The 21,067-nt window shown below is 55.5% G+C and overlaps 3 protein-coding genes across 3 annotated transcripts; 1 reads left to right on the forward strand and 2 right to left on the reverse strand.

Moving 5' to 3' along the window:
• Positions 1–487: 487 nt before the first annotated feature.
• On the forward strand, positions 488–5,908 carry J7T54_006515 (putative helicase-like protein; the record flags this gene model as incomplete). The annotated part of the gene is made up of 3 exons (XM_051502954.1): positions 488–656; positions 711–4,305; positions 4,360–5,908. 3 exons carry the CDS (start codon positions 488–490, stop codon positions 5,906–5,908), a joined length of 5,313 nt encoding a protein of 1,770 aa, XP_051365326.1.
• Positions 5,909–6,619: 711 nt separating this feature from the next.
• On the reverse strand, positions 6,620–10,291 carry J7T54_006516 (uncharacterized protein; the record flags this gene model as incomplete). Its single annotated transcript, XM_051502955.1, has 3 exons — positions 6,620–7,673; positions 7,731–9,236; positions 9,297–10,291. 3 exons carry the CDS (start codon positions 10,289–10,291, stop codon positions 6,620–6,622), a joined length of 3,555 nt encoding a protein of 1,184 aa, XP_051365327.1.
• A 7,194-nt stretch (positions 10,292–17,485) lies between these two features.
• J7T54_006517 (NiiA) lies at positions 17,486–20,876 on the reverse strand (the record flags this gene model as incomplete). Its single annotated transcript, XM_051502956.1, has 2 exons — positions 17,486–20,741; positions 20,815–20,876. The coding sequence occupies 2 exons, from the start codon at positions 20,874–20,876 to the stop codon at positions 17,486–17,488; spliced, it is 3,318 nt and encodes a 1,105-aa protein (XP_051365328.1).
• Positions 20,877–21,067: the final 191 nt, after the last annotated feature.

Here is a 21,067-nt window from a genome sequence, read left to right on the forward strand (position 1 = left end):
CTTCAGAGACACGCAAGCCACCTACGCCAGAAGTTCGCTGGACCGACCTGCTCATCGAATCTTGGAGGATCTCTGCGGAAACACACGCCCTGATCTAGCCTAGATCTTGCACAGCCGTTTAGAAACGTAAACACCCTTTCCCGCCAAATACAGCCCAGCCGTGGATTCCCCCAAACGCGAGCAAACCGAACCCAGACTGCGCTGCGTACGACAGACTCTCGCTTCAGCTTCGAGTCCTATTTGCCTCTTGTCTTGCAGCTCAAGAGGTTACACTCTGTACCACCTTTCTCTCCTTTTCAATATTGGAAAACTCCGACGGGTCACGCCAAAGTCGCAAGAACCAGATCAACAATTACCCCTCGGTGCCTAATGTCGCTGAATGATACGTCGATCTTCCCACACATTTAGGTCAACCACTCTCTTCTACGCACAATAGCACCTGGCGCCAAGACAGACGCCAGTGCTATCCCATATCAACACCGCCATCATGGCTTCCTCAGATGTTCAGGAGCGCCAGCAGCTCCTGAACTGGTACGCTAACCTGCGACCTGACACACTCGACATTGTTGGAGAGTTTGCCGGACGTGAGCTTTTTCTCGTCCACGGAGAGTCTCTCATCAGGCACTGCTTGACAGATTCCAAAGTTGACTACAACAGTAAGTTATCCCTCGCATCGCCGCCATGCATCCCTAGTCGTCTAACATTCATAGATGGATTCCAGCTACTCCATGCCATCTTCGCCGTGGAGCAGTTCCTCGACAACCTCGCAAAGCGTGGTTGCAATTTCGACATTCTTTTTTTCAGCGAGTACAACCATCTCTGCCTGCCCGATGGTTGCTCTCCGGCGAACGCCTGGAAATATCAGCTTACTCGAAGCATCCTCATTCGCCACTTGTCGAGGTCTGTACCAGAGGCACCAGATAGCGTCCGGCCTTCGGTTCTAGAATTTGAGGATTTCGAAGACAGTGACTTCCTCGAGTACATGCGCAGCCGCGCCATTCACTTTGCGCTGTGCCATGACGGCGAGGATGCTTCGGAAGAAAACGCGTCGCTTCTGCGGCATTTCATTCATGAGTTCATCTCGCGGAACAAGAACGTTGCCGTGATGAATGCCGTAGAGTGGAAAAGCTCAAAGATATTCGCCCCTCTCATCAGTGGTACCGAGGGTGGTATGAAAGACTTTGAGTATGACCCGAGCGTGCCCGATTTGTTCCAAGTCTCAGAGGCCGGCCAGGTATCCTTTGACAACCTAGAGGAAGAGTTCGACTCTTCGCCTCTGGAGGAGGCTACATCATCACTCCGTGCTAGTGTCTCCGTTGCCATTTGCCAGGCAATTCGAGAGTCGACCGAGGACGAGGACCAAGCCGAAGTAGACGAACGCATCAAGGCCATTCTGCTTCACACAGCTATGCTGGAGACAAGCAGCCTACAAGATCGCCTCTGTCCCGAGCCCAAGGCACCCAATACCGCCCAGGAGAAGGAGGATAGAGGCTTTTTGAGAGAATTTGGCGAGGCTGCTCACTTGATGATCGAAGAAGAACACAACCTGATCCCTGAAGCAGACGATGACGATGAAGACCTGGAATGGGACATGTTCGACTTGATTGACGGTCGCATCTTCTATGACTTTGTCCAGCGTCTCCGCAAGTCCGAGTCCTTTCCTCCCAAGGTCGTTGAGCTAGGCATGGTTTTGATCAAGGCTGCTCTGGGTGACAATGCAGGTGCTGCTCCTGCTACATCTGAACCTTTGGACCTCTCAACCCTTCAGATCGCTGCGCCTGCCGCAACTGCATTCAGTAACCCCGTTTTCGACCCCTTTCTCAAGGGTATCAGCCTTGAAGCCGCGCTCGAGCAACGCGACGACACAGCGAAGGTCGTTTTCGAAGATCTTGCTTCTTGGCACAACTCTAAGCGCATCCCAGTAGTGGTGAAAAGGGAGCCTGCCAAGGTTGACCCCAAGGCGATGAGGCGAAACCAGAGAATGGAACGTGACATGGTGGCGTATTCAGCAAGTTTGACGAATTCACGCGGCAAGCTTATCGACCCGGAGACAATCGTCGCGAATCCCAAAAAGACCACGGCTGCGGGCAAGCAGGAGAAGCCCAAGGCCAACGGTGCCCAGAACGGCCCCAAGGGAGGCGGCAAGAAAGGTGGCAAGAAGGGCGGACCCCCTCAGAAAGGTGGCAGGGCTGCGGCACTTGCTGCTGTCCAAGACGTCCAGAAGCGAAAGGCCGAGGCGAGGACAACTACTGTCGTTCATCATTGGTCCGAGATGTGCGCCGAGTTTGAGAACGACCCGGATCTCATCAGCAGATACCTCAAGGCGGATAAGTTCGCATACGACAAGTCTTCCAAGGATGATGCAGCTGCTCTTGGTTCGGAAATCGAGCTCTACATGTGCCACATTCTGGGCAAGATATGGCGCGATATCCGTGTACGCATAAGCGATGGGCCAAAGGGCTTCTACTTGATGGCCATGATCTTCAACTGGCTGCAGCAATGCACCAAACGCCCCTCGACACCAGCCGTAAATGCCAACATCACCAAGCTCATCGATGTCACCGGCATGCCCCAGCTGCCATTGAACATGGGCTCGCAGCCGCAGGACCTCTCCTTCAAGTTCGACTTCAAGGCTTTCAAACCCGTCAAGGAAATCGTCAAAGACTACCAAGATCTTCAGCTCGAATTTGGCGGACCTTACATGGACCGTCGCTTCGACCCTCAGCCTGACGATCGTGTGCGCTTCGATCCCGATGCCTGGCAACGCGAGGTTCTGGATTCCATTGATGCTAAGCGCTCCCTTCTTGTGATCGCGCCCACGTCTGCTGGTAAAACTTTCATATCTTTCTACGCTATGAAGCAGGTGCTCGAGGAAAGCGATGATGGCGTCATCGTCTACGTCGCGCCCACCAAAGCACTGGTCAACCAAATCGCCGCTGAGATCAATGCACAATTCTCAAAGAAGTACGACGCAAAGGGCGCCAAATCCGTATGGGCCATCTACACCAAGGATGCCCGCGTCCACAACCCAACTGGATGTCAAATTCTCGTAACGGTTCCGGAAATTCTTCAAATCATGCTGCTGAACCCTAACAACGCTGTTGGCACCAATCCATGGTCGAAGAGGGTCAAGCGTATCATTTTCGATGAAGTCCACAGTATCGGACAGGCTGAGGACGGTGTGATCTGGGAGCAGCTCCTTCTCCAGGCCCCTTGCCCCATCATCGCCTTGTCTGCTACCGTGGGAAACCCCGAGGAGTTCAAGGACTGGCTCGCACTATCCCAGTCCAAGAAAGGATACAAGATGGACTTGGTTGTTCACAAGGTCCGATACTCCGAGTTGCGAAAGTTCATCTACGAGCCTACGAACGATGAGGTCGAGTTCAAGGGACTCAAGAAATCTCAGAGATTGCCTGTACCGGGTCTCGATGAGGGTAATACCAAGTCTGAGAATCTGCGCTTTTTGCACCCTCTTGTTGCTATGAATGACCGCAATCGTGGCGCTTTAGGCGACATGAGCTTCGAGTCTCGTGATTGCTTCACGCTCTATAACCAGTTGAAGGATATCCTACCTTCCAAAACACTCAAGGCTTTGGGCATCAAGAGCCCCAAGGAGACCTTCCCCGACGTGATTGCCAAGTCGGATGTGATCAAGTGGGAAGACCAGCTGAAGGCAGCACTTCGCAAGGGCATGGAAGAGGGCGTCCTCGATTTCGAAAAATTGCGGAGTAAGTTTGACACTGGCAACTCAGATGCCCGAAAGATCACCTCCCACATCGACAGCCTCTTCTCCCTGGCCTACGATCTGCACCAGCAGAACGCTTTGCCCGCATTGGCCTTCAACTACGACCGTGGCACCTGTGAGAGAGCTGGTGAGCAGGTCCTCAAGGAGTTGCTGGCCAAGGAGAACGCCTACAAGGAGACGAGCAGTGAGTGGAAGAGCACCATGAGGAAATACGACGAATGGGTCAAGAACAAGGAAAGGTCGACCAAGGACCCTGCTAAGGGCAAGGATGAAGTCCCCTCAAAGCGTGTCAAGGGAGAAGACGGTGATGCCAACCGCATGGATAAGCTTGCGATCATCAAGAACGAGGCCAACGCCGAGGTCAGCAAGTGGGAGAGTTTCGACCCCAATGCTCCCCTGGAGCAGTACAGTTTCGCAGATCACTCTAGGTTGCAGCGCTCTGAGTTTGATGAGATGCTCCGAAAGCTGGAGTGGGAGAAGCTGAGTCCCTGGTTGACCGACGCCCTGCACCGCGGTATCGGTATCCACCACGACGGTCTCAACAGGAGATACCGTCAAACGTAAGTACCTGTAGCCTGCGTATGTTCGCGTTCTCGAGCTGACCCTGTTAACAGTGTCGAAATTTTGTTCCGCAAGGGCTTCCTGCGCCTGGCTGTCGCCACAGGCACCCTCGCTCTTGGTATTAACATGCCCTGTAAGACCGTCATCTTCACAGGTGACTCGACCGCCCTCACTGCGCAAAACTACCGCCAGGCTTCCGGTCGTGCTGGTCGACGTGGCTTCGATCTGTTGGGTAACGTCGTCTTCAACGGCATCCCCAGGGAACGCGTGTACGAAATCATGTCTTCTCGCTTGCCTGATCTCAAGGGACAGTTGCCAGTCACGACTTCCCTGATCCTGCGTCTCTGCACACTTCTCGACGGAACTAAGAATTCTGAGTATGCCGTGGATGCCGTCAAGTCGCTGCTGTCTCAGACCCATCTCTATCTTGGCGGTCCCGAGGCCGAGGAGTCTCTAAAGCACCACCTGCGCTTCTCCATCGAGTACCTCCGTAGACAGAAGCTGTTGTCCGAGACTGGCGCACCTCTCAACTTTGCCAACATGATTGGCCACCTACACTTCACCGAGCACGCTGCGTTCGCTTTCCACGCACTGCTCAAGGGTGGATACTTCCATCGACTGTGCGCAGACATTGACAAGAACCCGGACAAGGTGATGCTTGAGATGATGTTGGTTCTCAGTCACGTGTTCAATCGCCTCCAAGTCAGAAAGACGGAGGACTTTTCTGCCGCTCACGGCAAATCGTCGTCCCTCATCTTCCTCCCTCGTTTGCCCGAGCAGGCGGAGAAGCTGCTCATGGACCACAATGCGGACACACTTGCCACTTACAAAGACTACGTCCGATCTTTCATCAGCCACCAGCTACAAGACAAGCCTGATCGTGTTCTCCCCTTCACCAAGACGGCGGTTGGTGAGGAGAAACCCTCGGTCGGTAACGTCTTTGGCGGCTCGAAGCCCTCGATCAGATCGCCATTCATCGCCCTTTCGGGTCACGATGATGGGATCGACTCCATTCCCGAGCTCTGTGCTACGGCCCGGGGTGACGTCTTCCTCGAGAAGTCTGTTATTCCATATCTACCCATCTGGCCGCACGATACCCCCCTCAAGCTGAACGCCTATCTGTACGACTTCTTCAAACATGGCAGCATGGAGCTCCTGATTGAGGAGAACCACATCAAGCGCAGTGAGGTGTGGTACCACCTCAAGGACTTCACCTTCACTCTGGCCGCCATCATCAAGAGCTTGGAGGGCATCATTCGCGGCGAGGACACGGGCGAAGACATGATCGATCTCCAGCAGGTAGGAGAGAACATCGACGAGACGAAGCAGCTGCAGATGGAGGACGACCGGGAGAAGAGCCAGAAGAACGCCCAGGTGAAGAAGGTCAAGGCCAAGCTCCAGGATGACTGGGACGATGATCTAGAGGAGGAGGAGGACGACAACACGGACGCTGCTACGGACGCCACCGGCCTCGATGCGGAGCGCAAGAACCAGGATCGCCCAGCCTGGCAGCAGGAGGGCGGCGGCCTGCTCAAGGTCTTGCAGGCGTTCGGCAAGCTGAGGGAGGAGTTTGATACCAAGTTCAAGAAGACCTGGGCCTAGTCCACAAAAGCGTCTACTCTTGTTGTTTTGTGTTTTGTGTTGTGTTGTGTTTCTGGTTCTTGGTTTCTGGCATAGGGCATTGCGGTATTATTAGACCGGCGAGATATGTTGACGTAGAGGCTATAGAGAAATGCAATGCATGGGACTTTTCGTATAATATGATCGAGGTCTACACTGAAAGGTGATCAGAACCGTGCTTCAAACAGTTGGATTACGTTCGTTCACTTGAGACTTGGAAGAGAGGGTATTATTGCTGATTATTGCCGCGTGCCAACACACGCGTTGCCCAACCACCTTCGTCGCAGTCTGATGTCTACAACATGCTCTATATAAGAAGAGAGCCGTGACCTGTATCCAAGAGAGAAAGCCTCGCTAATGCAAAATGTTACCCAGAAAATAAGGGGGCCCAGGGTAGATATCAGCATCATGCCTGCGCGCCACCCCGTCGCCGCCGAATGTGGCATAGTGGTATCTCCTCCGCGTTTTCAACGTCCGGCACATGTGTGTACAGATATCCCAGTGAAATTCAGTAGACCACCCAATGATGAGAAATGACCCAATGATAAGAAAACAGCATGTAAATATCCGAGGATAAAAAAAAAAAAAAAGAGAGAAATGACGTGGAGAAAAGCATCGAAGTCATAACGCCGTATATGTGAGTGTGTGGGTGGGTTTGTGTAGATTGCGGAACTTGCCGCTGGCGCAAAACGCTCAATGTCCATCCAAATGTCCCGGTCGAACTGGCTGTGTGGTGTAGTTGACTGCGTATGGTATGTTGCCCATTGTGGGCGTGTGCATGCTCGCATGGCTGGAGGAAAAGCTCGAGCTCGTCTGGGGTTCAGGGATGTAAAAGAGTTCTCGACGCAGCCCTTCCAGAATGTGTAGGTCGGTGCGCAGGGAACTCGAATTGGTGGCAGACTGTCTCAAGAAGCCTATCGTCCGCTCGAACAGAATCTTGAGGAGGTCTTCGTTGATGAACTGCTGCAGCACTGGCTCCCTGAATGCTGCGGAGAGGACCAGGAGGTTGCCCCACTGCGCGTGTGCAGTGCCGAACACGTTGGTGATGATGGGCCGGCCGCCATCAAGGTTGTGGAAGGCCCGCGTGCTCTCCACCAAGGCCTTTATGCCCTTGCTGGCCAGATCGATCAAGGCAGGGTCGATATCGCTCACTGACTTGGCCTCGGGGTCGATCGCCGGGACAGTGGTCCCCTGTAAAACTTCAGGGAACATCAACGGATTAGGACTCGAGGGATGTTGCCGAAGTGCATGCGTGAAATGAAGGATCTGGCGGATGAAGGGTCGGTACGTGATCATTCGCGCTCCCCAGTACTTGGCCCGGAGACGCGCCGCAAGGATATCCGTCGCTGGTGGATCTTCTTCGCTAAATGCGAAATTTGGCGAGACCCAGTGCATGCTAGACACTGCTTCTGCTACCATGGCCACCTTTTTGAACTTATCCTGTGTAGGTTTCTGGGGGTCCTCAGGTGCGTAGAACATGCGATGGATGCTGTTCAGATGCGTCCGGAGATACAGCTGACCCAGATAGCTGTCAAGAATGTACTGGTCGTACCCCCTGACAAGGCTCATGTTAGGATGGGGCATGTCTTCTTCGTACGAAAGCAATCCCGAGGGTGGCATAGGAAGCTCGGCGATAAGGTCGGCCTCTAGTTGCAAACATGTCCAGAAAGCCAGGGCGAGACGGTTGTATCGGGACTGGGTGATCAGCTCGCTACGTTGCTTGAAGCCGCGCAGCTTGTCGAAGCTCCTAAAGCGACGTTAATATTACCTCCATCTTGCGCGGTGAGGGTGTAATGTTACTTACGGGCGCATGATCACTTGCAGTTTGTGCCCAGCACGGTGAATGAAGGAAAAGCTTTCCAGTGGCCGATTCAACTGCCCATAGTAGAGACCGGCGAAAATGTTGGCGTAGACCTCATCCATGCTATTATAGGCACCGTTGAAATTCCCCAAAATGTCAGAGGCATAAGCGAAATATTCCAAGCCTGGGATCATGTCGTAGTTCTTCTTTAGGCTGTATCCAGCCGACCGAGGAATCGAAGTACCATGGAATGAACCGCGCCTGCTGTGAGTGGTCCGGTCGATATGGTCTCTCGGCGAAGGCCTGGTGGAGGAATGCGGTTGCGAGGAGTAGCCTGGAGGCGATGAGAAGGTCGGAGACTGCGGGATGCCATTTCGAACCATGGGGCTGGCGGATGTTCCTGGCTCCGCTTGCGAGGAAAGCACGGCATCAGGAATGGAGTCCCGGTGCTGGCAAATCTTCCCTAGGGCTAAGATGGTTAGGACCAGGGCGTTCTGGATAGACCTCTTGGGCTTTCCAGATCGCCCCGGTGCCGGCGTCGGCGGATCGTCTGGGCCGTCCGGTTCTGGTGTCCTCTTTCTCTTGGATCCCGTGGATTCAGCAGGAGTCTGAGGGTGGGTGGAAATCGCAAAGGATGGTTTCGCAGCATGGGGCTTTGTCGACCGCGGCTGTGCAGGCGGTAGCGATGCCAGGAAGTGAAGGACTTTGTGGTCCACCATGTCCAGGTCCAGAATAGGATGCATGTTGAGTATGTTCGCTTTGAAGCTCGTGATATATGACCAGACCTTACTTTCTGAAAAGTCAGGATTGCCATCAGACCGGAGTACGCCTCCCCTGTACTCGATTGGCTCCGGGGATTGTAAGCCACCCAGATAGCCAAAGTCAGCCGAGTCGGAGGGAGACGCCGCGTCCGACGCATCGTCGGGGACGTCAGCAGCACCACTCTCGGTGGGCTCGCGGCTGTACCGCTGGGCATGGGAGTCTTCGCCGCGACCATAGACAATCAGCGGACCTCGCTGTTGCTCGAGGCCGATGGGGTATTCGCTGACGTACTTGATGCCTTCTCGCTCAACGTGAACCTTGGTCAGGTCTCGAATGGATGGCCACTCGAGTAGAAGCCCAGCCAGCGTAGTGTGGTTGATGGGAATGGCGGGCTCGCCAGGTGGGACAGGAGGGCCTGGCTCAGTCTCGCCCACATCTTCTGCCATCATTCTCATAGCCGCGGCCTGCTCGGGCCCCATGGTCCCATTGCTAGGGTAGTCCTGGGGATAGTACCCAGAAGCTCCATTCGGCAGGCTCGGCGATTGAGGTCGGGTCTTGATGCCTTCGTCATTCGTGGACGAGGCTTTGAACAATGGTGGCGCAGCGCCTTGTGTGAAATTTGTGTCTACCTTGGTCTCTACCTTGACCAAGCGGTTTTCGAAGCTGCTGAACTGCTCGGCAAGCGCCGTCAAGGTGTTGTGGATCGCGTTCACCCCGTCTAATAGATCGGCTTGTGCCTTGTCCGTGCTGTTTCCGGTCAACGCCATCATCACTAAACTTGGTTCAAATCGAAAGTACTGTACTTACGCCTTCGGCATCGGATCTCGGTATTTGCACTCCAGTCCCTTGTCCCTGCATGTCTTACATGGCTTTGTTTCATCACACTTTGCCTTGAGCGTGCGACATTGGTCGCATGCTTGTGAGGCGCGCGTATTCTTCTTCTTGGACGGAACCGAGTACGCTACGTTGTAGACGGCGGGTTCGTATGGATACTGGTTCTGGGATTCGTAGCTACCCTGGGTCGGGATGGGCGTCGTGGTCGGAGGCCCATAGGAGGCCGGCGGCGGCGGCGGCGGCGGCGGTTGTGGTGGTCGATAGCCGCCAGGTGTTGGAGGCATCGACGAGCCGTTGTCATAGCTCAGATGCCGCGGCTGGCCATCGGGATAGTTCGCAGGCGGTGGCAGCGAATGATGGTGATTGGAGGCAGGATGCGATGGGTGCGATATTCCTTCAGGCGCATGGCCCGTCGAGTTTGGTCGATGAGGATCCTCGGCGGGATGCTCGCGCTTTACGCTTGCTGGCTCGCGAGGCGGGTAGGGATGGTAGGCATTGCGCGCCGGCGAGGCAGGAGGATGGTGCGACTGGTGCTGGTGTGCGTGATGCTGATGTTGGTAGTGTTCGTTCATTGGAGCATAAGGCTCTTGGTCATGTTTGCGCCGCTCTGTTGACTCGGGGTGCAAGGGCGGCGCGCCGGCAGAAGGGTGATGAAGAGGTGTGGGCGGCGCAGAAGAGTGAGGCTGTAGCGGTGGCGGTGCTTGCGCCTGTTGCCGTTGTTGCTGATGTTGGTGGTGCTGCTGCTGTGGTGGTGGTGGTGGCGGCGGTGGTTGGTGATGATGATCGACGGGACGATGAGGTGAGTATGGCGGGTAGGCCGTGCTCGGGTGGTGATGGCTCGCGGTGGTTCGGACGGGAGGGAGAGGGTTGGTGGTACTATGAGGTCGCGGTAGAACGTTGCCTTGATGCGAGGCAGTTGACCATGGGCTGATGCGCTGTCGCTTGGAGTCGGGAGGTCCAGGGTCCATGATGTGCGACACGCCGGCACGGTACTTGGTACTATATATGTACAAGCACTGAGCACGGAGTCATAATACCGGGAGGAGAGCGAGAAGAAGGTTGACTTGGTGGAAAACGAGGCAGGGTCCACTGAGAGGCGGTGGCCATGGAGGTTCCGCGATGGCGGGTGTGAGGCTCGGGAGCTATACGTAGTGTATAGTACAAGACGGCACAGTGAGGGAAGCGTCGGCCAGTTGTAGCAGAGTTGACGGGCAAAATTCGGGGAGGGTGAGCAAGTGTGATAGATGGACCCTCCGAGCAAGGATCAGACGCGACTCGGGCGACCTGGTGTCGGAGCAAGATGAGGCTATGATGACATTGGGCCCGGGGGGGTGACAGATGCTGAGGTACCTGGGTGACAGGCAGTATCCGTAGAATGCCACGAAATAACAAGTCCTCGAGCGCCAAGAAACGTGCGAGCACGATCTGTGCCTGGGACTGAGATGAAATGGCCTGGCTGGTCGACGCCGCTGGTAAGGACTGGACCCCGGCGAATGGAGCGCTTGTCTGACAGGCAGATGGCGCGGTCGCGGGTGCCGAGCGTCGGTCAACTTTGATGTTTTGCGATTATACAATTGTCCCCGAGCTCAGCTTCTTGCGGCCGCTGGAGGGTTGTTGACTAGCAGCTGGTACTGCAGGATCACACTGTCTTGTTGGTCTCTTGCGACGTGAGCCGCGATTGCGAAGGCTTTGCACTTTGCGACAATGAGGAGACTCCGTGGCTGAGATGAGCAGAACAGCGTCAGCAGTGAGCGAGCAGCGAGCAGTCAACAGCCTCAGGTCAGGTCAGGTCCCAGGTCCCAGGTCCCAGCACCCGTCCGAGAAAGCTGCCCACAGTGGAGCTCCCGACGTTGCTGTCCGTGCGCACGCATGTGCACACACACACACACGCATGTACGTACGTACCGGTACGCACGCAGGGAGCTGAGCTTTTCGGGGTGATGCAAACTTGGAGCCCGCCTGAATACCTGTGGCGCCCGTTTATCCGCGACGTCTGACTGACTACCGTACTTTGCTTTCCGTGGACGAGTCTCTGTTGCCTTTGTCCTACTGAGCACGAAACGTCACCTTGACTCTGAGTGCAAGGTGGTGGAAAAGTCGGCGCCGGGCTAAAAAAGACGGTAAGGACAACAAAGACAGTGCCAATGCCACGCACGGCTGAATGGTGCGGTCAACAGACGAGCGCAGTGGGGAGAAGCACGCCTCGTGTGGGGATGTTCGTTATTTGGTGGTGGTGTACGCACAGGGATTCCTGTTGTCCGACGACCCAGACCAGACCGGTGTCCCAGACCAAACCCAAGCCAAGCCAGAGCAAGCCGAACCAAGCCTGAATGAGCGTGCTGGACCGCTCACCGTGGCCGCTGACCCCTGCGCGAGTCGTGAATCCGTCGTGATTGCGCGTGGACGGATCGGTGCGGGGGGTGGGAGCGCCAGGGCGGCCTCACCCATAGTCCCAAGCCAGCCAACGGTCAGGCTTCAGCAGCAAAACTCTGACGAGACCACTGAGCAATCACCAGAATCCATGGACATCGCATTTTCGCCAGCTTGATAAAGAATCTGATTGGAGATGGTGGTGAGAACGTCTGCGCCCGCCTGTTCTTGTCGACGATGCCTGGCAAGGCACTGAGTACCCAGGGTAGGCACCTTACCAGGTACAGAAGGACCAGGATGACATCACGTGAGCGCATGTCCCTGTGTCTCATGGGCGTTCTTGCTGTTTCCCTCCCCCAAACGTGCGTCGTTTGCAATGCACGCACCTGCCTCTAGCTGCCACCAGTACCAGTGGCAACGACTACTTTTACCTAGGTACGTGCCTGTAGTAATGAGCAGAGTTTGCCTTCACCTGGTGCTGTTGATCAGGCAGAGAAGGGCGGGGCATTGGGCACCACGATTGATGGCATTGACGGGTTGCGCCACGGCCGTCAAAGCCAACGTTCGTAGCATCAGACCGGACACCAGCAACAAAGCAGCGGTCAACTCTTCGCCGTAAGCTACGTACAATGGTGCATTGACGGATCTTCTTGTCTACGGGTCTGATGACCTACTCCAGTGCTCATGGTTGCAGATCTGGCGCGAAAGGCATGACTGCTACGTAGTGATACAAGCAACAAGCCTCCCCTTGTTAGCTCTTCGATTCAGCGCATTGCATGGACATCATCGCTCACCGCCGTGGCATTGGTTTTGAACACCGCCATCTCATCACAAAAGGCTTATGTAGATACAGATACGATGCTTGTCAATCGAAGCTCACCCAAGAACCAAAAGCTGTGTGATCTAATAGTGGGACATCCATTGCGCGGTCGAATTGCTCCGCGTCCAAGCGGTAGGGTAGGCAATTTCAAGGCCAAGCGAAGTGTCGTTTCACATTGATGCCAGCAGTTGTCCAATCGGTCATTGATGAGGCTGCCACTATTAATTTTGTTACCCACCAACCACGCGGCCTCCCGCACCTTCACCAACAGCTGAGTCGGACGGACCTTTATTTACCGTCACCTTTTGCATCTGCGACTACATACGTAATAATAATAACAGCCTCATTATTGACGTGAAGCGGTCAAAGCATGTCTTGTGACATGGCCACGACACGCGAATAGTCTCTATGCGGCCGCAATGCTGCACCTCGCAGGAAATGTGATTCCGATACGGAGTACAGACGTGAATCATGGTTGCTTCGACGTCAGACTGGCTGCCGGCCCGCATTCCTGAAGGCAACGCTCCGGTCCGCGGACACCGTTTGAACTCTATTCAAGATCCAACCGCGGCATGCCGCAGCTAACAACCGTTTGGCTCGACAGTCACTGTACCGTAGGTACGTATTGCTGATTTGATCCTAGGGGCCCATGGGCTGGCAAGAGGTTAGTTCGAAGGATCTCTGTCAATTCACCACCAAGCCAAACTGCGTTCTTGTTGATGCGAGTTTGCTTCCACGAGAGACAATGGCCTTTCCGAAACGCCCGTCAATGCACCGCGATGGCCCGATGGGCACGGCGTGCCCGCCTGGTGCGGAGATAATTACCCCAGGCCCGTTGTGTCTGGGTATCGGCTCGAGTCATGTTCTTGCTGTACATAGTACATACGTCCGGGTTCTTGGATGTTGATTGTTCACAGTTGACCTTGACCTTGACGTAGAGTTTGGATCTAAGCCATGCAGTGGGTACGTTGCACCGTGCCATTGCAGGTGTCAATTTCATCGTTTGCAGACGATCGTGTCTCAGGCCTGGCATGTTCATATCATAATAGGCTGTAGCTTGCTCTTATTGCCCGTTTCGTGCCTGCACATGCATACGCAACAGGGTCCTGACAATTGAGACGCTACGTATTTTCCCCGTGCGGCCACCAGCACACGTTCTACGTAGAAACAAAGGTTGACAAGGGCGATCTCGCTACAGGGGCGTGAGGCGTGGCATGCCCGTCGGTGTTGGGAGCGAGCGGGCTTATTAACTGCGAAGATGATAATCAACAAGGGCACTCGTATTGTCGAGATGAACGGTGGGAACAGTTCGGTGCCGGGCAAGGGATGGAGAGGCGCACTGTTCGGTGGGTGGCTGTTGCTGCGCCTACGTCAGAGCCACAGGCTAATAATTCTCATCACGTGTTTGATCTGATACAATCGTACAGCCATTGTTCATCAATAGTGTCTTCCACGATTCAGCTGATGAGTGACGGTTGATTATCGTGATTTCTTGTTTGTTCGCCTGCTCATCACCAGGCAGCAGCGCGATTTAAAACAGAAGGAATCGACCAACGACCAATGATCAAGTACAATTGTCTTGTCAACGGGCGTCGCAAGGCCCTACCTGGTCAGCCAAGGCAGGTACTTCAATAAAATAACAAAGATCCGACGCCTTGGTCCCGGGTCACGTCGGCTGGACCTCACAAGCGGCTAAAATCAAGCCGTACCAATTAAGAACGGAGGTAACTGTACGAACGGACTGTACTAGGTAATTACTTGATACAATGTAATCCCTGTCCTACTCTCAGTGGATGGTTCGGTGGGTTCAGCACGCGAGTCACCTGTCATGCCGACATGCCCTTTGCCTCTGTACAGTACTTGTAATTGTTCTGTCCATTTTCCGCGTAGTTGTCGTGATTCTTCTGTCGATGAATCGGCTCTCGCCTTTTATTACCGAGCAATAATGTGAAACAGTCGAGCAGCATCTTTCTTGCAAGATTTGGAATTCGCGTCCCATGGCATCCGCCCAGCGGCTCAGTCGCCTCACTCGTCACCACCTGAGGACATTGGCGACCCGTTGTGGCTGGCAGGGCTGGCAGCTACGTATTGCAGGTATCCGTACTACCTACGGATACCACCAGTCTACTAGTCAGTCAGTCAATCAGTGATTCAGTCACCGCTGGGCAGCGCAGTTTTCAGTCTGCGCGACACAATGATTATCAACAATGACATAATTGTGCCATGGCCAGGCCTCCGACATTTGATGGTGCAACTACATAGTGTACGTGTCGTGACAGTATCCAAAAGTCGGTGGTGTATACTAGGGACGACGGCACGCGCACGACCCTTTCTGCGTCTCGTCTGCGTGGCAGAAATGTGCAAAATAATTTCCGGAGTTACGAACTTACGTATCCAGTGGTCCCAAACACAGGGCAGACGAAATTTGCTGTGGAGTTGAGCGCTAATAACGGACATGGGAAGCGGGACGGACCACGAAGCAGATTGACACGGATCCCCCGAATTCATCCAGGGAACTTAGTCAGTCTGCTGATGCTCATGCTACTTGTAACAATAAGAAGGCTGAAGGGGAAAAGCATTTGCCGGCTGGTAAGCACAGGTGACATGTTGTAGCAATCGACAACTGGAAGATCGACAAGCCGCCGGATTAAATACATCAAGGGACGTACAGCGAGCCGCCGCTTGTCTCAACACGCGAGTCATGTTGCTTGTCAATTTGAGGGTATCGGCGCTTACCACAATAGCAATTCGTCTATCCGTACGGCCCATATGCTTTGCAGACGGACATGTCCGTGGATTGGAGCCAGTCTCAACATGACTCTGTATCCTCTAGCGATGACATGATGCCGCCGCCCGAGCGCTGATGAACCACACTGCGCGAGTCGATGAGTGTTGTTGATCATTGAGTTACATTTCGGCCAGCGGCTCTCGCTGAGAGATTCAGAGTAGTCGGGGTTTCTTTTTCTTTTTTCTTTTTTTTTTCAATGACAGGGACAGGGACGGGACAGCGTAACAGGATAAAACATCAACAGCCTCACTGTCGTTCTCTCCAACTAACAATGGCTTGACTGGGTAGGGGCGCTTGGCTTTGTTCTGTGTTGCGCGTCCGTAGCATTGAGCGAACTGGCGTGCGAGAAGCTAATGTACGGAGGTAGGTGATTGCTACTATACATGCACACATTGCTCGCAAAGTGCTCCTCGTTTAGATGCGAACTGTTGGCTGAATGTCTCAGCTGGGCTGGATGGACGATCATATCTACAGGGTAGTCAATAATTAAGCATGTCAAGAGCCCTCGCAACGGCCATTCGGTGTCTCAGCTGACAGACTGGCCACTGCGCGTGTCCAACGAGGCTCAAGCCTCACGCAGATTCCTGTCACAAAACGCAAAAGCATTACTCGTTCCGAGCCAACCCCAAACGGCTGCAACAGTCCCGAGCCGTACTCATGCACCACTGGCAGTTGCCCAGACATGGATCCAGCAGCGGCATCTGCGAATTGCTGAACCCTGCAGCAGCGGCGTTAAAGATCATACGTACACAACCGATCGAACACTCTCCAGTCCAGTCGACCGTCGACCGTACGCACAACACCTCGAGCACTGTGACCACAAGTACTCCGCGAGGTCATACAAGGTCGGCATGAGTCGGCCATTGACATCGCAACGGCGGCGATCATGGGTAACCTTGGCTTCTCGAACAAAACAAAGTAAAGGACCTAGGGGTTCGACGGACGTTCGAGAACCCACTGATCCAAAGTCCCTGAATAAGTAGGCACTGTGATCTGCGACGCACAGATCCCACCAAGAACCCAAGTTTGCACGCTGCGTCTGCATGCGAGTGGCTGGTGCCACGCCTGGGGAACTTGTCAGTGATGCCCAACGAAAGCCGCACGCTGTTCGGTTGGGCTCAATTACCCATCCTCATCGGATGAGCCGAGCCTCTTTTTCTTCATTGGGCAACGACTAGCAAACACTTGTCGATTGCGGCTCAACATGTGGACAACCTCTGTACCTTTTGAGGGGAAAGGGCTGAATGAAGGAGGCCACGCCCAAAAGTCAAAGCACGAGTGACATTCCACGGCGATAGCGACACGCTCTCCAGAGCCAGCTGACCTCCCGAGTTCGACCACAGATGGAGCCGCTCTATGGAACTCGCCACAATACCACGTTTCACCTTTATCATTTCAGCCGAGCGATATGCGTGGATCAGTAAACAGTTGGAAGTATTTTGCGAGGCGGGAAGATGGCGTGGACTATCGCCGACGTCTGCCCCCTCGGCAGTCGTCCAACGCAACCGGTCAAGAAACAATTCTAGACTAGTGCCTGCTTGCGAGCATGAGTGAGAGGAGAACCCCCCAGACCAACAAGTACCGGAATGTTCATTTTCATGGCAACGTCAAGTTTACACAAGAGCGTCAGAAGCAGTTGAGTTCAACAAGCGCAAAGTTATGTGTGAGTCGTGCACATGTCCAGCAACGTCGCTCCCGACATGCATGCATGCATGTATGTATGTATACACGCGCAGACATGGACGAGCACGTCTCTCAGTAAGCTGCCGGCTGCATAGCGTCTGCAAAGACTCCAAAGCTCGTGACTACATGCCTACGGACACGTCCACGCTCGCTCAGGTATGTGCACGAAGATGTACGTGCCAGACATTTGTCGTCTCCCGTTCTCCGCCCCCGCCCCCCCCAATTCACGCGGCTACCCACGCCAGAGACTGTCGCCAGACCTCGCACTCTTTCCTGCAGGACAGACAGAGGTTGCTGTCTGTCTGTATGTTTGTATTACTACATACACACAAGTCACTGCCCCTCCTCCTGGGGAGACTGACTGTTCACGTCGCACAGCCCCCCATCCAACGGACGCTGCAGCACGAATGGGGGGATACAGCCGCAAACACACACGCACACATCACACAGACACATCACACGATGTTCCGTACTTTTTTTTTTCTCACATTTAGCATACGACTACCAGTCCGGCGCGCTGCCGCAACCACCACCACCACCACCAGCCATGAGTGCCACCGGACGCTGCATACCGGTGGCTGCGTGCGGCATGGCAGACGGCTTCTTGCCTCTGATCCCTTTGAACTGAATCCTGCGATCCAGCTGTGCGTACGGCGACTCGCCCGCCTCGCCCTTTTTGACCATCCACTTCTTGGTGCCCAGTTCCGCGTCCAGCTCCTCCACAGGGGGCAGGTCGAGGTACACCAACCCGTCGTCGCGCACCTGCACGGCAAAGGTCGCAATGGAGAGGCTCTCGTCTGTCTTGCAGGCGCCACTCGACAGGTCAAAGTTGCGCTTGTGGTGAGGGCACGATACCCAGGGCGACTTGGTAGGTCCCGCCTGCGCAGCAGGCTGTGGCGCGCCGCTGCCGCTGTCGTCGTCGCCGCGTGGCTCCTGGCCGAGGAGGCCGTCGGAGAGGATGAAGGCGCGCTTGTGGGGGCACATTTGCTGCGTGGCATAGTACCGGCCCCGGAAGCGCCACAGGGCCAGCTGCGTGTCGCCGCGCTTGATGGTGGCTGAGATGCCATTGGGGCTCTCGTCCGCGCCGTCAAAGTACGACGCCTCAATGACGGGCTGCCACGTCGTGCTCGACCAGCGCTCGCGCAACCCCTTAAAGTCTTCGGCGGCGGCGTCCTTGGCCCAGAACACGGGACGGTCCTGCCCGCGGTCCTGCTCCACCTCCATGTTGTCCACGGTCTCTGGTGTGTTTTGAAACTGCTTAAATTTGGCCGCAATGGCCGGTGTCTTGATGGCCTCGGCCCACTCGTCAAAGAAGCTGTCTACGAGTTCCTGCATTTGCGCCTCGAGTGACGCGCAGATGCCCAGCTTGTCCTCGAGGACGACCTCTTTGAGATACTGGAGCCCCCCCGGCAGGTTCTCCAGCCATCGCGCCGTGCGCTGGAGCTTGTCGGCCGTCCGGATGTAGAACATGAGGTACCTGTCCAGGATGGGCACCACCTCGGACGGCGGCACGTCCTTGGCGAGGAGCTCGGAGTGTCGAGGCTTTGCGCCACCGTTGCCGGCGACAAAGATGTTGAACCCCTTTTCCGTGGCAATGAGGCCAAAGTCCTTGTTCTGCGCTTCGGCGCACTCGCGCACGCAGCCACTGACACCACCCTTGATCTTGTGCGGCGCGCGGATGCTCTTGTAGCGCTCCTCGAGGCGGACGGCCATGCCCACGCTGTCACCGATGCCGAAGCGGCACCACGTCGTCCCGACGCAGCTCTTGACGGTGCGCAGCGACTTTGCGTAGGCGTGGCCGGACTCCATGCCGGCGGCGACGAGCTGGCCCCAAATGTCCAGGAGGTCCTGCTTCTTGGCGCCAAACATGTCGATGCGCTGGCCTCCCGTGATCTTGGTGTAGAGGTTGTACTTTTTGGCCACGGCGCCAATGGCGACGAGCTTGTCCGGCGTAATCTCGCCGCCCGACACGCGCGGGACGACCGAGTAGGTGCCGTTGCGCTGAATGTTGCCCAGGAAGCGATCGTTGGTGTCCTGCAGGCCATGCGTGGGCTTGTCCATGACGTGACGGTTCCAGAGCGAGGCGAACATGCTGCCCACTGTCGGCTTGCACAGCTCGCACCCGAGGCTGTCCCGGTCGTGGCCGGCCTCGCGCATCACCTCCTGGAACTTGGTCAGGCGCTTGACCATGATGATGTTGTAGAGATCGGCGCGGGAGTAGGGAAAGTGCGGGCAGAGGTAGTTCTTGACCTCGTTGCCCATGGACAGCATGGTCTTGTTGAAGATGGTCGTGACGAGAGGCATGCACCCTCCGCAGCCCGTGCCGGCCTTGGTGCATGTCTTGATGCCGGTCAAGTCGGTGCATGTCCCGTCTTTGACAGCGTGCACGACGTCGCCCTTTGTGACGTTGTGGCAGGAGCAGATTTGTGTGTCGTCGTCGAGGTCCTCGTCACCATCGCCGTCCTTTCTGGCCCCAAGGATGAGTTCGCTCGGGGCCACTTCGAGCTCCTTCTGGTTCTTCACCATGGGTACGAGTTTGACGTAGTCAGAGGTATCGCCAATCATCATCCCACCGAGTAGATGTTTGCCGTCTGTGGTGAAGATGTACTTTTTGTACACATTCTGAAAGGGATCCTTGTAGGTCAGAGACTTGACCATGGCGTCCGGGGGCTGCTTGCTGATGTTGCCATTGCCGTTGGCTGTGGCCTTGAGAGCGCGAGTGTACTTGGCTGGGAGATACCGGGGCCCGTCACGGTCCGCAAAGTACTCGCCAAAGCTGGCCACGTCGACGCCCAGGAGCTTCAGCTTGGTGCTCAGATCCGGACGCTTGAATATCCTTGGCGCGTGTAGCCTGGCCTGCGTCAAGTTGAACGCCAAGACGTCCGCCATCTCCACGCCCGGGGCGATGAGTCCAAACGTCTGGTTCTGCCAGCTGGCACATTCGCCAATGGCGTACACATCCGGCACGCTCGTGCTGAGGTCATCGTTGACGAGGATGCCACCGCCCCGTTCGGCGCAGGCGATGCCAGCCTGGACGGCGAGCTCGTCTCTTGCCCGCACACCAATGGCGAAGCAAATGGTCGAGCAGTCCATCTCGTCGCCATCTTCAAAGACGACACCGGTCACGCTGTTCGATTCGTCCGTCTTGATGCTCGCGACTCTTTTGCTGAGGAGGACGTCGAGTCCCAGATTTCGAATCTGCTGCACGACCATGGTCCCCGCGTCACTATCCAGCTGACGACTGAGAACCCATCTGTTCCGCTCGACGAGCTTCACCTGACTGTAGCACTCGAGATCTATCATCGCCTTGGCCGCCTCGAGACCCAGCAGGCCGCCGCCCACCACCGCGCCCACCGAGTCCTTTTTCACGCCGGCAAACTCGATGAGACGTTGTAGGTCCTCGATTGTGCGATAGACAAAAACGCCCGTGGCGTCGTGGCCGGGTGTGTGTCTCGGTAGAATGGCGTCGGAGCCCGTGGCCAGGACCAGGACATTGTACGCCACGACGTTGCCATTCTCACACGTGACTGTCCTCGAGGCCGAGTCAATGGAGACGACTTTGGAGTTGATGTGATAGCCGAGTGCGCCCTCGGGCGCTTGTGTGTACCATTCGGCCGGATTGAGGTACAAGTTTTCCACCTTGCGGTGGCCGAAGAAACTTGTGAGGCCCACGCGGTTGTAGGCCAGATGTGATTCCTCGCCGAGCACTGTGATGTCGTACTCGCGCGTCCGCGCGTCGTATTTGAGCACCTTTTCTCTTGATATGGCATCAGCATCGCTCGATATTTGTCTCCGCGCTACGGCGCTCGAGCGAGTGATGGAGAACTTACATGAAGGCAATGCCAACCATGCCAAGTCCGACGACGACCAGCTTCTTCCGTTGGACGGTCATGTTGCTCTCTTGTCAGTGGAAGCACGTTCAACAACTCTCAGCAATGGTAGAGAGAATGTGCTCTGATCAAGTTCTTGCAAAGAGGGAAAAAAGAGGACAGACATCCCCTTGGACCCTGAGATATTCCACATGTCCAGGACTACAATTCCCTCCACGCGGCACACGCACCGCAAGTGCAATAGTCAGAGACA

Source organism: Emericellopsis cladophorae (genome assembly GCF_022114955.1).
Source record: "Emericellopsis cladophorae strain MUM 19.33 chromosome Unknown NODE_4_length_1054762_cov_117_872525, whole genome shotgun sequence".
In the NCBI taxonomy this organism is placed as follows: Eukaryota; Fungi; Ascomycota; class Sordariomycetes; order Hypocreales; family Bionectriaceae; genus Emericellopsis; species Emericellopsis cladophorae.